At 46.7% G+C, this 17328-nt stretch overlaps 1 protein-coding gene across 1 annotated transcript in view; it reads left to right on the forward strand.

Annotated features, from left to right (window-relative positions):
• Nucleotides 1–17328, forward strand: part of SPACA1 (sperm acrosome associated 1) — a 157241-nt gene that overhangs the window by 55486 nt on the left and 84427 nt on the right. The window contains exon 2 of the mRNA XM_033936363.1: nt 9880–9981. Within this exon, the coding sequence (XP_033792254.1) occupies nt 9880–9981 (102 nt within the window). The remainder of the gene's footprint in view (nt 1–9879; nt 9982–17328) is intronic.

A 17328-nucleotide genomic window follows, 5' to 3' on the forward strand; every position in this document is an offset into this window, starting at 1 on the left:
TTTCCAGCTGCTGCAGCCCCCGACTCATCGCTTCCAGGCAGAAGATGCACAGGTTGTGACCTTTTTCACTTTCAATAAAAATATGTTTCAAAAAAAACAAAACAGAACAATTCAGTGCTGGGCCGCATGGCTGTCGGTGGGAAGCTCCCAAAGAATATAGCACTAGGCCTCCATCGGCGGACAACCGGGGAATCCACGGCCCAGTCCCACTCCACGGATCCGGAGACACCACCAGCTCCTCCCCAATGAGAGAGCAGACGCCGCCCCATCCTAGGCAATAACCAGCAGCGATCCACCATGCCTCCACTAGTCCCGCCTCCAGCAGCGATCTGCCCGCAGCGATCGCCAGTCACCACATGCAGGTAGGAAGGGCCTCTGTTGAAAATGAGCCATTCCAAGCCTTTAGGTGATTCTATAACTGTCAAACTCCTCCTATCCAGGGCAGGATTAACCAATAGGCCAAGTAGGCAGGTGCCTAGGGCTCGAAATGGTCAGGGGGGCCCGATGAAGGAGGGCATCAACATTGTTTTTTCCAAACGGCGATGGGCCCCTCCAGCATCGATCGGCAACGCGGGCTCCCCCCCTTCGACGGAAAGTAAGACAAGCAAGCAGTGGCGTACCTGGCATGTGTGACACCCGGCGCCCATCATTTTTTGGCACCCCCCCATCTGTACGAAAAACATGATTTTTAGTAACAAGCCACACGTCACGCATGAGTACCTAGGAAAAGGCAGCATCTTACATATTGCAGTGAGAAGTACAACAGCAATACACTCATTCAGTGGCGTACTAAGGGGGGTGTGGGGGCGGAGGTCCACTCCGGGTGCAGCTTTAGGGGGTGGTGCACAGCCAGGACAGGTCCAGAAAATTCCTGGGCTGTGATGGCACTGAGTGACATCGGCGCCCCCCCTGCTCTGCAACAGCACTCAAGTTTGGCCTCCTCCCGGCATCAGCAGAACTCCAGATCGGCAACAGGTGCTCAGTCAAAAGCTTCCCCTGACTCAGCTTCCTGTTTCCGCCTGGGCACATGGTGGGGTGGGGCGGGGCAGGGGGGCCCAGTGTACTTGTGTGCCTAGGGGCCCTCGACGAATTAATCCCGCCCTGCTCCTATCCAAGATGTTTTCTGACTCGCCCGAGTGAAAATTCAAAGAATAAAGTACAGAACCCTGTAAAACTATGAATAAGGTGGATGAAAGGAACAAAATAAAGTAGAAACCAACAAAATAAAGCTAAATATAACTAAAAAGTTAAAAAATATAAGAGAGAGACACTGAAGCCCAGGTCTTACTCGGGCAACATTCTAGAATACTAGAATGTTGATAACTATACCCCCAAGATGATACTAATTGTTGCTCCAAAAAGCTCAAACTGTTTATCAAATAACTTAGGGCTCCTTTTACTAAACTGCGTTAGGGCTTTAACGCGCGGAATAGCGCGTGCTAGACGCCAACGCCAGTATTGAGCTGGCGTTAGTTCTAGCCGCGTAGAGCGGGGTTAGCACGTGCTCATCTGCGTGCGCTAAAAACGCTAGCGCACCTTAGTAAAAGGAGCCCTTAGTGGTTGGATGTCTACATTTGAACAACAGTGTGTGTGTGTGTGGGGGAGAAACGATGAAAATGGGGGTAAGCAATTTATCTCCCATGGCCCTGAAATCGTGCCTGCTAACGTTACCAGCTGAGTTCTTTGGCTTTAGAAAGGAATGAATCAGCCTGCCTTTGACATCGTGTACTGATTGCTAATCCATCAAAACGTTCCGTTCGATAGCACCACGAGCGATCTAGTCCAATTAACTGCAGCCAGACTTTATTTAAGATTGTCAATCAGAGTAACCAGCTCCGCTTTCTAACAAGGACACAAAACCGACTGTCAAGGAAGGGCATCCTGACTGTATTTATCCATGTAACAATTTTGCTTGCAAAAGGCAAGTTAAAAAGAAATGCCGAGCTACACTGTTGGAATGGAGTGAATGGAGCAATGCAAGAGACGTGATGGCATGGGAGAAAAAAGAGGGACACCCAAGGAATAGGGAGGAGGGGGGGGGGGAGGGTGCAACCTGAGTGTTAGAAGTGGAATAGACTGAGGCCGGAGTGTAGGGCGAGGCTTCCTAAACTTGTTCTTGAGACTCCAAAGTGAACCCAGATTTGGGGATATTAAAAAAAAAAAGTGTTAGGGATTATTAAAAAAGGGATGGTTAACGAGACTAAGAAAGTTATATTTCCTCTGTATCACTCCATGGTGCGACCTCGCCTGGAATATTGCGTTCGGTTCTGGTCTCCTTATCTCAAAAAAATATATTGCGGCGCTAGAAAAGGTTCAAAGAAGAGCGACCAAGATGGTAAAGAGGATGGAACTCCTCTCGTATGAGGAAAGACTAAAAAGGTTAGGGCTCTTCAGCTTGGAAAAGAGACGGCTGAGGGGAGATAGGATTGAAGTCTACAAATTCCCGAGTGGAGTAGAACGGGGACAAGTGGATCGATTTCTCACTCTGTCAAATATTACATAGACTAGGGGACACTCGATGAAGTTGCAGGGAAATACTTTTAAAACCAATAGGAGGAAATATTTTTTCACTCAGAGAACAGTTAAGCTCTGGAACACCTTGCCAGAGGTTGTGGAAAGAGCGAATAGCGTAGCTGGTTTTTAAGAAAGATTTGGATTTGGAGGAAAAGTCTATAGCCTGTTATTGAGAAAGACACGGAGGAAACCACTGCTTGCCCTGGGGAGGTCCGGAATCTTTTGTTACTCTTTGGGATTCCAGAATCTTGCTATTTTAGGATTCTGAATGAAATGCCACTCCTTGGGTTTTGGCCAGGTACTAGGGACCTGGATTGGCCACCGTGACAACGAGCTACTGGGCTTGATGGACCATTGGTCTGACCCAGTAAGGCTATTCTTATGTTCTTAAACATTCACAAGAGAAATCTGATCTAATTCATTTAAGTTACTCATATACCGCCTATCAATGAAGTTGTCTACGCAGTTTACATTCAGGTACTCAGCTTATTTCTCCCGATCCGCCCCAGTGGGTTTACAATCTATCTAACATACTGTACCTTGGTGCAATGAAGGATTAAGCGACTTGCCCAGGGTCCGAAGGAGCAGCACAGGACTCGAACCCAAAAGAGTGAACATAACATAAGAACATAAGAATTGCCTCTGCCGGGTCAGACCAGGGGTCCATCGTGCCCGGCAGTCTGCTCCCGCGGCGGCCCCCCCAGGTCCATGACCTGTAAGTGTTCCCTACCTAACCTAAACGTCCATACCTTGTTCGCTTAATGTCCTGTAAGGTAAACCTCTATCTGTACCCTGTTATCCCCTTCGCTTTCAGGAAGTCATCCAGTCCCTTTTTGAACCCCAGAATTGTACTATGTCTTATCTCCTCTCTGGGAAGCGCGTTCCAGGTGTCTACCACCCGTTGAGTGAAGAAGAACTTCCTTGCATTCGTTATGAATCTGTCTCCTCTCAGTTTTTCTGAGTGACCTCTTGTTTTAGTTGTCCCTGCTAGTCTAAAGAATCTGTCCCTCTCCGCCTTCTCTATGCCTTTCATGATTTTATAAGTCTCTATCATGTCCCCTCTCAGTCTCCGCTTTTCCAGGGTAAAGAGCCCCAGCTTGTCCAACTGTTCGGCATACGAAAGGTTCTCCATACCCTTTATCATCTTCGTTGCTCTCCTCTGGACCCTCTCGAGTATTGCCATGTCCTTCTTGAGGTATGGCGACCAGTATCGGACGCAGTATTCCAGATGTGGGCGCACCATTGCTCGATACAGTGGCAGGATAACTTCCTTCGTTCTTGTAGTGATACCTTTTTTTGATAATGCCCAACATTCTGTTCGCCTTCTTTGAAGCCGCTGCACATTGCGCCGCCGGTTTCATTGTGTTATCCACCAATACCCCCAGATCTTTTTCTTGGTTGCCTTCCCCCAGTACCCTCCCTCCCATCGTATAGCTGTACATAGAGTTCCCCTTCCCTATGTGTTGAAGCTGTAGCTCTAACCACTATGGAACTAGGCATATTCACTGTGGATAGTGATTTCTTCCAGCCCCAAAAGGTGTCACCACTCAAATACCAGGCCATTCTTCAGGAACAAAACAGAAAGGAAAAGAAAAAAAAGTAATACCTTTTTTTATTAGACTAACTTAATGTAGGATATGATTAGCTTTTGAAGGTTTAGGGGTTACCTTTGAAAGCTAATCATAAACTACATTAACACCCCCTCCCCCACACACACACTTTTACAAAACTGTAGCACGGTTTTTAGCGCCGGCCATGCTGGTAACAGCAACTACTACTATTTATTATTTCTAAAGCGCTGAAAGGCGTACGCAGTTCTGTACATTTTAACAAACAATAGACGGTCCCTGCACAGAAGAGCATGCAATCTAATTTAGACAGGACATTTCGAGGATGGGGAGATTTATGGTAGAGGAAATGATACAGTGGGTTGACAACAGATTCAAAAATAAAGTGGGCTTTTAGCTCGGATTTGAACACTGCCAGGGACGGAGCGCAACGTATTGATTCAGGCAGCCTGTTCCAGGCATACGGCGCCGCCAGAAAGAAAGGACGGAGTCTGGAACTGGCAGTGGAAATAATGGTACAGATAAGAGAGGCTTGCCCAATGAGCGTCAGAGCTGTTACAGCCTTGGCCGGCGCTAAAAAACGTTCTACGGTTTTGTAAAAGGGGGAGGAAGGTAAGTTAGTCCAATAAAAAAGGTATTACAGTGGAACCTTGGTTTGCCAGCATAATTCATTCCAGAAGCATTCTCATAAACCAAAGTGCTCATATATCAAAGCAAGTTTCTCCATAGGAAGTAAGGGAAACTCGCTTGATTGCTTCCCCCCTTCCCCCCCCAGGCCACTGGCGCTGCTCGCTTCCACCCCACCCCATCCCAAAAAGACCTATCCTCACCCCTGAGGTCACTGGGATGCTTCCACACTACCCCACCCCCGAGAACCGGCATCGCCCCCCCCAAACTGGCATTGCCCCCTGCCCACGAACGCTCCCCCCCCCCCGAGAACCGGCACCGCCCACCCGCCCAAACCCAAACCCTTACCCCGATCTGGCACTGGCACGCAGCACCAACCCACAGGACGTGCCGGTGCCTGAAGTTCCTGCCGTTAAGCTGCGCCTTGAGCATCTGCGTATGCTCAAGGCCTTCTGGCTCCCGCTCTCTCTGAGATTCTCGGGGAGAGCGGGAGCCAGAAGGCCTTGAGCATGCGCAGATGCTCAAGGCCCAGCCCAGCAGCAAGAGGCAGGATCTTCAGACACCGGTACCGGCATGTCCTGTGAGTTGGTGCTGCGTGCCAGTGCCAGATCGGGGTTTGGGTGGGCGGGCAATGCCGGTTCTCGGGGGGGGAGGGGGAAATTCACGGGCAGGGGGCAATGCCGGTTCTCAGGGGTCTCGCAGGGGGCAATGCCAGTTCTTGGGGGGAAGGCTCGCGGAAGGGCGATGTCGGTTCTCGGGAAAGGCATTCGTGGGCAGGAGGCAATGCTGGTTCTTGGGGGGGCTCACGGGGGGGGCAATGCAGGTTCTCGGGGGGGCAATGCTGGTTCTCGGGGGGCATTTGCGGGCAGGGGGCAATGCTGGTTCTCGGGGGTCTCGCAGGGGGGCAATGCCGGTTCTTGGGGGGGAAGGCTCACGGAGGGGCAATGCCGGTTCTTGGGGGGTCTCACGGGGGGGGGCAATGCCGGTTCTCATGGGGGGCAATGCTGGTTCTCGGCGGGGGCATTTGCGGGCAGGGGGCAATGCTGGTTCTTGGGGGGGCTCATAGGAGGGCGATGCCAGTTCTCTTGGGGGGGCAATGCCAGTTCTCGAGGGAGGGGGCTCGCAAATTGACTCAACACTCGGTTTGTGAGGCATGATTTGCTTGAGTGTTTTGCTCGTCTTGCAAAACACTCGCAAACCGCGTTACTCGCAAACCGAGGTTTGACTGTATATATTTTTTCCTTTATGGTTTTGTTTTATTTCTACGTATTACCTCGAAGAGTGGACTAACACGGCCACCACATCGTTTCATTCCGGAATGGTGTGATCACTGAGGGACCCATCCGAAATAGCCCAGTTCCCTTCAACCAGCCCCAGAATCCATGAAAAGGCAGCACTGAGTGTACAGAACTTGAGCTCTTGCATTAATACTTGGGGACCGTGGGTCATTAAAAAAAAAAATCAAGCAATGGAAAAGGTGCTGGTACTCGGTACTCCTGAGTACCCCCTACAAGAAAAAAAAAAAAATCCCTGATTGTGGGTAGCCTGAAAACTCAACCGGCTATAGAGTCTTGGTCCATTTGAGAAGTGCTGGTGTAGGGGGTGGGGATGACAAATCTGAGAGACATAAAGTGTGGGAATAAAAATGGGAGGTTAGAAAAGATTTGGAGGAAATGAAAAAATCGTGAGAGACTTTCAGCGAATGCTATATGGTTACATATCGCGGCGGAGAGGATTTATACCCAAAGCACCTGTAAATTTATTTGCACTGCAGACATATGAGCAGCTGGCAGCAGAAATAACTGTTTTCCCAGGGCAGATAGACGGAGTTATAGCCATATATGAAATGTCGGTAAGGACCCCTTCCATTTGATGACAGCTATAAATCTCCCTAGGCCTGAACCGAGTAGGACTACAGTCGAGCACAAATCTCTTTTATTAGGAAATGAGAAACACAGCTTTGGGCAAAGTACAGGCAGGGTTTCTGCTGTTTCTAGTGGAACTGGGCACCAGAAGCCTGTGTGAGTTCTGACGTTACACTTTTCACAGTTTATTCCTGCACTAAATATACATCTGATCTTTTAGGTAATTGTTCCTTATTTCAATTGGAGCCTGCTTCAAACACAGCTGAGGGCCCCTGTAGTGCTACCAGATGTCCCCAATTATAGGGAATTGTCCTCAGTTTCAGGCCCCTGTCTCTGACAATTCCTTATTTGGCAACCATCTATTAGAGAATGACACGGGGACAAATTTTTCCCCATCCCCGCGGGAACTCATATTCCCGTCCCAACGAGTTCTTTTCCTGTCCCTGTCCTATTCCTGCAAGCACTGCCCTCATCTGCACAAGCCTCAAACACTATAAAATCCTAAGTAGCAACATTGTGATGTCATAGTGCCTCATTCCACCAATGCCTAAGCTCCATCCTCATCTGCGCAAGCCTCAAACCCTTTAAAATCCTAAGTAGCAACATTCTAGAGCTCAGATTGTGATGTCATAATGCCTCATTCCATCAATGCCTAAGCTCCGTCCTCATCTGCGTAAGCCTCAAACACTTTATAATCATAAGTGGCAACATTCTAGAGCTCAGATTGTGATGTCATAATGCCTCATTCCACCAATGCCTAAGCTACGTCCTCATCTGCGTAAGCCTCAAACACTTTATAATCATAAGTAGCAACATTCTAGAGCTCAGATTGTGATGTAATAATGCCTCATTCCACCAATGCCTAAGCTCCGTCCTCATCTGCACAAGCCTCAAACCCTTTAAAATCATAAGTGTTTGAGGCTTGTGCGGTTAAGGCAGAGCTTATAGGAATGGGACAGGGACGGAGCCTCATGTCATTCTCTACCATCTATCCCTGATTTTTAGCAAAGCGGGGAGGGGATGCCATAGTATGCATATCTATACCTCTTGCCACCTCCCACCACTGACACAAGCCTGTCCCGTCAAACTTCTCTTTGACTCCTGGCTCCTTCTCTCCAGTGACAGTGCAGATGTGAAAGCTCTCTTGAAACACGCTATTCGTCTCGGCCTTCCCGGGCCACGGAGGCGGAACCCAACCAAGATGGGCAACAAGGTTGAGGAGAGCCTCTGCATTGCAGCAGTGTACTTTTGCGCTGCCACCGGAGGGAATGAGCCAGGAAAGGAGCTTTGAGGGATCAGGGGCGAAGGGGCAAGAATTTGAAGAAGCTGGACCGGAAAGGAGAATAGAGAAGTGGAGTTGACTGATTTGGAAGGAGGGGAAGAGAGATAGGCAAAGATGTCTTGATTGGAAAAATGATGGGAGAGAGAGAGAGTTGGGGGGGGGAGGGGAGAGAGAGTGATTGAAATGTCTGGACTGCAAAAGGGGTTGGGGGGAGGGTGGGAGAAGAGAGGTGAAGATAACCAGTATAATTTTTGGGGTGGAAAATTGCCATGCTACTATTTAACATTTCTATAGCGCTGATAGGCATACGAAGCGTTGTACATAGGGTTACCAGACGTCAGGATTTCCTCGAACATGTCCTCCTTTTCGAGGACATGTCCGGGGGTCTGGATGGCTTTTCTAAACCCGGCCAATTGCCGAATTTTGAAAAGCTTCCTGTAAAAATCAGGTCAGGAGGGGGCATCCGCGCACTGTATGTTTATTTGTATAAAGTTGTTTTATTGTTGGTTTCCTAATTTTAAATTGCCATATGCATTGAAGTACTTGACATTGCATGTACAACAAATTTTTTTAAAATTTTTTTATTAATTTTCAAGCTTTGACAGTGTATTACAGTTAATATAACTTTAACAGATTGCATAAAATACACCATATTACAACATTATTAAAGAAAACATCCATTTTCCCCCCTCCTCCCAATTATTAATATATTAAATCATATTATTTATTAAAATATTACATGACATTAAATTAGTGACTTCTATTCCGCTCTTGCCTTGCAGTTCTAGGCGGATTACAAAGACGCTAACTGGACATTTCCAGAAGATTTGCAAGTTAGGTAGCGGAATACATGGTTGATACTTTGGAGAGAAAAAAATTACAAGAGGGGTGAGACAGTTTGGGGGGGTTTGCAAGGGAGGAGAAAGGACAAGGGGAAGAGTTAGGATGTCTGGATACATTTTTTGAATAGCAGAGTTTTGATTCCTTTTCGAAATGATTTGAAGTCGCTCGTTGTGGTCAGTAAGTTGGAGATGGTCAAGTTTCACTGCCTGCGCCGCTAGTAGGTTGTCAGACATCTTCTACCGAGTACCTATTTTTAAACTCTTCCAAATGCTTTCCCCTCCCCTCCCCCCACCCTGGATGTGTAAGGAAATCTAAGACATAAAAGATATATCTCTATTATTGTATGTTAACAAATGCAGTCAATGGGCTCCATACTTTTTTAAATGTATTGCTACGACCCAAGCATTCCGCATTCATTCTTTCATATTTATATGTATTACACACAGTTGCCCACCAGAATGTGTAGTTAAGTCTGTCATAACATTTCCAGTTCCTTGTGATCATTTGGATCATTTTTAATAAACTTGAAACTTTGTCCTTAACCTGTTCACAGCACTCAGGGTTAGGGTTACCAGCCGTCCGGATTTCCCCGGTCATGTTCTCCTTTTGAGGACACGTCCGGGGGTCCGGATGGCTTTTAAAAACCCAGCACTTTGTCCGTGTTTTGAAAAGTCTCCCCAAATCGCATCTGGCGGGGAGGAAGTCACCGCATGCGCGGGTGCCACGCGATGATTTCACGGGCGTGTGCACAGACTTCCTCCCTGTCCAACAAGAACAGGTTGTGGGGGCGGGGCTAAGGCGGGACTGGGGGCGGGATTAGGGTACTACAGGCAAAACTGGGCAGGCCTGAGGGCAAGTCTAGGGGGGGGTCCGGATTTTCCGATTGGAAAATTTGGCAACTCTACTCAGGGTAATTACCTATAATATCTAAAGGAGAAGGTGTAAATGTGCATGGTTAAGTTGTTGTTTTTTTAATTTAATAACTCCATAGTAGGCTCCTAGTTTACTTTCCAAACTAGATGGCCTGTTATAAAATCACCCTCTTGGTAACCCCCAAAGTTTAAACAAAACTGACTGAAATTCGAATGGGACTTGATAAGATTGTGTAGTTATAAGTAAAGTATAACAGTGTCATTGAAACCTAAATGTAAAATACATTTTTTTCGTTATCATTGTCAAGGCATCGGAATAAGAGAAGTCATGTTAAGTAAAGGGTGTCCTGGAACGGAAGCAAAATGTCTAGTTCGCGTGGAAGAATGCAGAGGACAAGTGGACTGTGGATGTGAGTATTGCACTTTAATCTCTGGAAGGTGGTGGTGGGGGGGGGGGGGTCCTGCCTCGGCCCTCGCCAGGTGGGGTTTTCAGGATTTCCCAAATGAGTATGCGCGGGACCTTTTTGCGTATAATAGAAGCAGTACATGCAAATAGATCTCATGCAAATTCATTGGGGGGCGATCCTGAAAACCCGACTGGATCGCAGCCCTCGAGGACCTGACGTTGGACATCCTTGCTCTAGAACAGTGGCATTCAACCCAGTCCTCGGGGACCACCTGGCCAGTCGGGTTTTCAAAATCTCTCTCATCCATATTCATTGTGGATATCCTGAAAGCCCGACTGGCCAGGTGGTCCCCGAGGACTGGGTTGAATGCCACTGCTCTAGAAGAAGCCTGTTCTATGACAGGCTATGTTTCCTTGTTACCATATAGGCATGGTTCAAAAATTTATTGTGTTGTATAGTAGAGAATGACACGGGGAAAAAATCTGTCCCCGTCACCGCCCTGTCACCGGCCCACCATCCTCTGCACCGCCCCGTCACCGCCGTTCCCTTCACCGCCCCGTCACCGCCATCCCTTTCACCGCCCCGTCACCGCCACTGCCATCCCATTCACCGCCCCATCACCGTCCCCGCTGCATCCATATAAGCCTTAGAACTGTAATATTTAGCTTATTCCTTTCTTATAAATCAAAGTTCCTGCTGCTGAACTAGAGAAAGAGATGTTCAGCTGGCAGGGCTTTGTTTATAAATTTTTATCAACACAACTAATATACTATTTTATCCTAAAGCAAAAAATAAATAAATAAATAGAATTTTTTTTCTACCTTTGTTGCCTGGTTTCTGCTTTCCACATCTTCTCATTGAATTCCTTCCATCCACTGTGTGTCTTCTCTCTGCGTCTTCCATTTGCTGTTACTGTGCCTCTCCCTTAAACCCCCCCCCCCCAATTGGTCTAGCACCCATCTTCTTCCCTCCGCTCTCGCATAGTCTGGCATCTGTCTTCTTCCCACTCTGTCTTCCACATTTCCCTTGGGGGTCTGTTCCTCTCCACCCTCCTTCAATGTCTGTTCTATTCCTTTCCACCACCACCCTTCCCTCCCTCCTTTACCATCTGTTCCTTTCTACTACCCTTCAGCTCCTCTCGCGTGGCCTATCTACCTTCCTTCCTCTTATTTTCATGGCATGTTACAATGTAATTTGTGCAAGCCACTGGAGCCTGCAAGCTCGGTCCCTGTCCCATCCCCACAAACCATCTCGCTTCTGTGCTCCTATTTTCTCCATTTCTAATATCTCCCCTATGTATCTGTCATTGCCCCCCCTGTGTCCATATACCATCCCCATGCCATGTCCCCTTTATATCTCTGTCCCTATGCCCCATGCACATAATTTCCCCTCTTTCTGTTACCTTCCTGTGTCCAGATTTCCCCTATCTTCCTCTTCCATACCAGTGTGCCTCTTCTTTTCAACCCCATCTAGCTTTTTTCCCTCTTTCTTCCCCCCCCCCTGCTTCTAGCATCTGGCTCACCTGCCAGTCCTTCCCTTTCTTTCCTGCTGTGGGTTTTGGTCCCCGCAGCCACTACCTGCCTGCCCAATCGATCCTAGTGTTTAGCCAGCTCTCTCCCTTCTCCTCACCTTAGTTTATAGGTTTTCTTTTTCGGCGACCTGCACGCTTTCCCAAAGAGCCGCGCACGAACGGCTGCTCAGTGTTCAATCTTCTGCTCTGCTGCAACTTCCTGTTTCCGGTTGCGTCAGAGCAGAAGATAGAAACTGAGCAGCAGCGGGTGCGCGGCTCTCTGATAGCGTGCGGGTCGCCGAAAAAGAAAATCTACAAACTAAGGTGAGGAGAAGGGAGAGAGCTGGCTAAACACTAGAATCGATTGGGCAGGCGGGTGTGAGCTGCGGGGACCGCGCGATCCTTCATGCCTCACTGCGGGGACAAGACCATTCACCGCCCCGCGGGCGGTGAATGGCCTTGTCCCCGTCGCCACAGCGACTGCTAGTTTTCTTCCCCGTTTTCGGCGGGTGACCCGCGGCTAAAATGTGGTGGCCGCGGGTAAACCGCCACCGTGTCATTCTCTATTGTATAGTAAGATATGTTTATTTTCTATAAACGGTGCCTATATTTTATTTATTTAAAATACTTGTAGCTCGCATATCAACCATCTATGCAGATGACAATGAGGAGATTGAGAGGGGACATGATCGAAACATTCAAGCCACTGAAGGGAATAGACTTAGTAGATAAGGACAGGTTGTTCACCCTCTCCAAGGTAGGGAGAACGAGAGGGCACTCTCTAAAGTTGAAAGGGGATAGATTCTGTACAAACGTAAGGAAGTTCTTCTTCACCCAGAGAGTGGTAGAGAGCTGGAACACTCTTCCAGAGGCTGTTATAGGGGAAAACACCCTCCAGGGATTCAAGACAAAGTTAAACAAGTTCCTGCTGACCCAGAATGTACGCAGGTAGGGCTAGTCTCAGTTAGGGCACTGGTCTTTGACCTAAGGGCGGCCGCGTGACGGACTGCTGGGCACGATGGACCACTGGCCTGACCCAGCAGCGGCAATTCTTATGTTCTTATGATACATACATAATTAAAACAAAACTTTACATGCAAATAAAACAGAACATAGCAGATTATTAAAATAACAGCGTACAATAAACAACATACACATGTGCCTTAAAATGAAAAACCATGCAATTACAAGATTACAAAGTAATGAAATTTGGAAAGGCAAGACGAAAAAAAACAGGCTTTCAAACTTTTCCGAAATGCCCAAAAATCAGAGGTCAGACAGACAGAATCTGGAACCGAATTCCATAGGAAAGGTCCGGCTACTTGGAACATACGTGATCGATTTGCAACTTTGGTGACAACCAAGAGTGGGAACAGCCCAAAAAAGCTCCGTCTTGTGATCTCAAAGAACGAGAAGGCACAGAAGTCTGCAGCAGAGAAGCAATCACCTTGGGCAATAGATCCCGGACAGATTTCCAAATTTCCAAGTTTTATTAAATTGTACATTCTCCAAATAACCGGCAACCGGTGAAGTTCGGCCAGCACAGGTATGACGTGGGAATAACGGGGCAATCTAGCTAATACCCTGGCAGCAGATTTTGAGCCACATCTCGTGGCATCCTAGTGACTTACCTAGTCACCTAGTGATACCTAGTGACTTAGGTATCGGTACGGATCATAATGTTAGGTGCTGGTATATTAATTTACCAGTGCCTAATACAGATGCCTATCGATGCCTAAGTCATTCCACGCCCAACTCCACCGTTAGCCACGGCAACTTTTCACGTAGGCGCCGTGCCAATTTCCATAGAGAATTTGAATTGGTTTTTAATTGTTTTTTTTAAATTGGCTTTTAGTGGCATTCTCAACTATCATGCCGTTTAAGCCAATTAAAAAAACGTAATTTCTGATCGGAAAATCAGCTAGGCGCCACTTATAGAATGTTGATACGCACTGAAAGACTAAAAGATTATTAAAGGCCACAGTTGATTTACAGTGATTAAACTCTTTGGGGCCATTTTAAGAAAGTGCTAATTTTTTGCACTTAACGCAACTCAACACCCAAAATAATCGGGTCCTTTTACTAAAGCGCGCTAGCCGATGTAGCGCATGCTAAACGCTTACGCGCCCATAGAATATAATGGACGCGTTAGCGTTTAGCACGCGCTAATATTTAGCGCATGCTAAAATGACTAGCGCGCCTTAGTAATAGGACCCCAGTTGTTGAGGGGGGTACCCGGAACGGCCTGTGCAATTGCCACGCTGAAATTAGTGTAGAAATTGACTTGGAGCCTCCTTCTGAGGAGGGGCCAAGTAGAGAGCAACTGAATTTTGGGTTACGTTTTAGCTTTCATGCTGAAAAAGGGCAAAAACCCTCCCCCTGGATTTGGCTGGGTTTTGATTTTGGCCGAAAATGGTAGTACGTTTTTTTGCTGACACTGAGCCCCCCCCTCCCCCGATCACAAGTAGGCAACTATTCTTATGGTTACCAGATTTTCCATCTGGTAACAGAGGACTCATGACCCCGCCCCTGGGACTGCCCAGTTCTGCCCCCAGCCCCGCCTCATTCCGCACCCCAAACCCAGCCCCACACGAACCTCGTCTCTTTGGACCGGGGCTGGAATGCATGCACAGCTACGACCTGATACCATCGCACCCGCACATGGGCAGATGCACTCCAGCTCCGGCCCCAAACTCACCAGCTTTTCAAAACCCGGACAAAGTGCCTGGGGAAATCCGGACATCTGGTATCCCTAACTATTCTCTGTGCTCCCCTCACCAAAAGCGCTGCCCTCCACCACCTGTAGGCCTTCTCAGGGCCTATCTTAGAAACTCTGGTAGTCTAGTGGCCCAGACACTTCTGCCCATACCAGCTCCACATACAAAATAACTGCTGTGTTGCTGTGACAGTCTTGCGAGACTGCTGGAGGTCCCAATAGGAGTGACTATTGCTCCTACCTATGCTGTTTCCAATCTGAAAATGGCTGCCACAACCTCCAGCGATAGTCTTTCAAGAATGCAGCAGCCTTTTTGAATGCGGAGCTGGCATAAGCAGGAGCAGCGGAACGCTTTTTTTGTTTAGGGGACCAAGCTGTATCCCAATCTCACCCATGCTCTGCTTCCAGCTCCAGCATCTTCCCTTCCCCCTCCTTACCATCAGTTTGCCTCCCCCCGCCAGTGTCCAGCATCTTTCCCTACTTCTGAACCATCCTCCAAGGTGCCCAGCATTTCTCTTCTCTCCTCCCCCTGTAATCTCCAGCACTTCTCTCCACCCCCTTGCCCCTTGCAGTGTGTTTAGTGAATCGTCTCCCTTCTCTAGGGTGGCGATATTCCAACTGGCACAGCACCCAAAACATCGACGCTGGCAGGTGTAGGGCCTTGAACATTTGTGCATGCTCAAGGCCTGCCTGTTGCCTCCCCGTCACGACTTCCTGTTTCAGAGAGGGTAGAAGCTGGCAGGCCAGCCTCGATGCTTTTGGAGCTGTGCTGGTTGAAGTATCACTGCCACGGTAGAGGTTAAGTACTAAACATATTATGGGGTGGGGGAAGGGAAGGTGGAAAAGGGGAGAATTTGGGCCAAAGTTCCCTCTAAGAACTGCCTTGCCACCTTTATCTTCCTTTCCTGAAATTACTGAGAAGGAAACTGCACATTTTCTTTCCTGTATCTGGAAGTAACTTACTGAGGAAGGTGTGATCTACATCAAAGTCTTAAATCCAGTACCAGGCAAACTGTGATGTACAAGGAAACATTGCAAATGATACTCAGAACCTACAGAACAATTTTACCATATCATCATAGCGGGAGCTTCCATGAGTCACACAACAAAGACCTACAAGCTTTGTCTCTCCAGATAATATTATTAGGTACAATCTTTAGACACTATTAAGCACTACATTTAAATTTGAGGTAGTGACCTGGGTTCTAGAAGTCTTGATAGACAATCAATTTCCATAGAATACCAAGTGAATAAAGTGGTAAAATGAAGGTGGTTTGGAAATATTTTGAGGTTCCTGCTTTCGGATTGGTCAGACTGATTATTGCTGATACAAACAAAACCCTAAGCTAAATTGAAGAGTAGCGGCGAAAGCGGGCACCCTTGTCTCGTGCCTCTGGTAGGTTGAAAGTGGGATGATGTCAGACCATTAATCCTAACATTAGTCGTGGGAGCTGAATATAACACTTTGACTTATTGAACTAAGCTGAATTATATAGAGGAAAAGGTGTCATACAAGAAGCAAACCACTGTTGACTACATGCCGAGGCAGAAAAGTGAGCATTTTCCACTCTGTCCCCGAGAAAGGACTGAAAGAAAGCGTTTTGTCGGACGGAGAGTTTGGCTCACAAAATTCAGAGATAAGTTTCTTGTTTTTGCTTTCAAGACTTTATGGCACTTCTCTCTCCGTATTCGCTTGAAAGGGGATCAACAGAACCGCAAATACAGAAAAACCGCGAATAAATTTTTCATATGCTATTCGCTGTTTTCTAGTAAAAACCATCGTGAATATGGTGAATCTGCAAATAACATGGTGGGAGGCCTGGCCTGTTCCTGAAGGAGAGGCAAAACACGGTGGAGAAAGTGCTGGGAATTGGCAATTTTCTCTGTAAACACTTGGAATCGGCAATTTCTCTATGCAAGCTGAAGTAATTTTTTTTGGGGGGGGAGGAGCCAGCAAGCTTGAAACCGCGAATGCTGAAACCGCGAATACGGAAGGAGAAATGTAAACATTATAAACACATACAAATATTCTGCATTCGGTACCTATATGAACTCGAATTTTTATTGGGACTTTTAATTTGAGACTTTGGCATAATTCGTTTAAATGTTCGGGAAGTGGTTTCACGATTATGGATTAAATTAGAGCATTGATTATTTAAACTGGGGCGTGTGAAATGATGCAAATTGCAATGCGTTATTTAAGGGAATGGCTCAAAATGAAATTAGGCGGTTGCAGATCATCCAGAATGCTTCCATTAAACTAATTATGAAAGCAAAGAAGTTTGATCATGTGACTCCTTTACTTCAAGAAGCTTCCAGTGTCTCATCGTATTCTATATAAATTATGTCTGCTTACATTCAAATCTCTCTTTTTTAAAACTCCAGCTTTTATTTATAAAGCATTGATACCATATAATTCTTCTAGATTATTGAGATCAAATGACCAACATTTATTGGTCATTCCTTCTCTTAAAAGTATCAATACTCGACAGCAATTTATCTTTACTATTACGGCGCCTCAGACTTGGAATTCACTCCCACTTTACTTAAGAGAGGAAAAGAACTTGGAAAAGTTTAAGAGCAAACTTAAGAGTTTTCTTTTTAAAGATGCATTCAATATTTAATTGAATTGCCTACTGCTCTTCTGTTTATTTTTAAACCTTCAATTCAGTTTTGTCTTTCCCTTCCTGTTGTGCTTAACCTCTAATTGTTGACTCCTACATTACTTAGATTGTATTTCTTTCCTTGCCTTACCTATTGTTTCATTGTGTTCGTAAATGAGGTTTTTTTTATTATGTTTTGCAAACTTAGTCCCTTGTTAGTTATGTATGTTTATTTTATATATGTTTTAACTATGTATTTTGCTGATCTGTACATCGCTTAGAATTTGGAATAGGCGATTAATCAAATTGTAAATAAACTTGAAACTTAAAAGGTGGTCCAGTGGCTCTTACCCCCCTTTTACTAAACCACGATAGTGGTTATTAGCACAGGGAGCTGCGCTGAAAGCTCTGCGCTGCTCCCGATGCTCATAGGAACTCTGCGAGCGTCGGGAGCAGCATGGAGCATTCAGCGCTAATAACCACTATTGTGGTTTAGTAAATGAGAGGGGGGAGGGTTAGTG

The sequence above is a fragment of the Geotrypetes seraphini genome, chromosome 3 (genome assembly GCF_902459505.1).
Source record: "Geotrypetes seraphini chromosome 3, aGeoSer1.1, whole genome shotgun sequence".
Classification (NCBI taxonomy): Eukaryota; Metazoa; Chordata; class Amphibia; order Gymnophiona; family Dermophiidae; genus Geotrypetes; species Geotrypetes seraphini.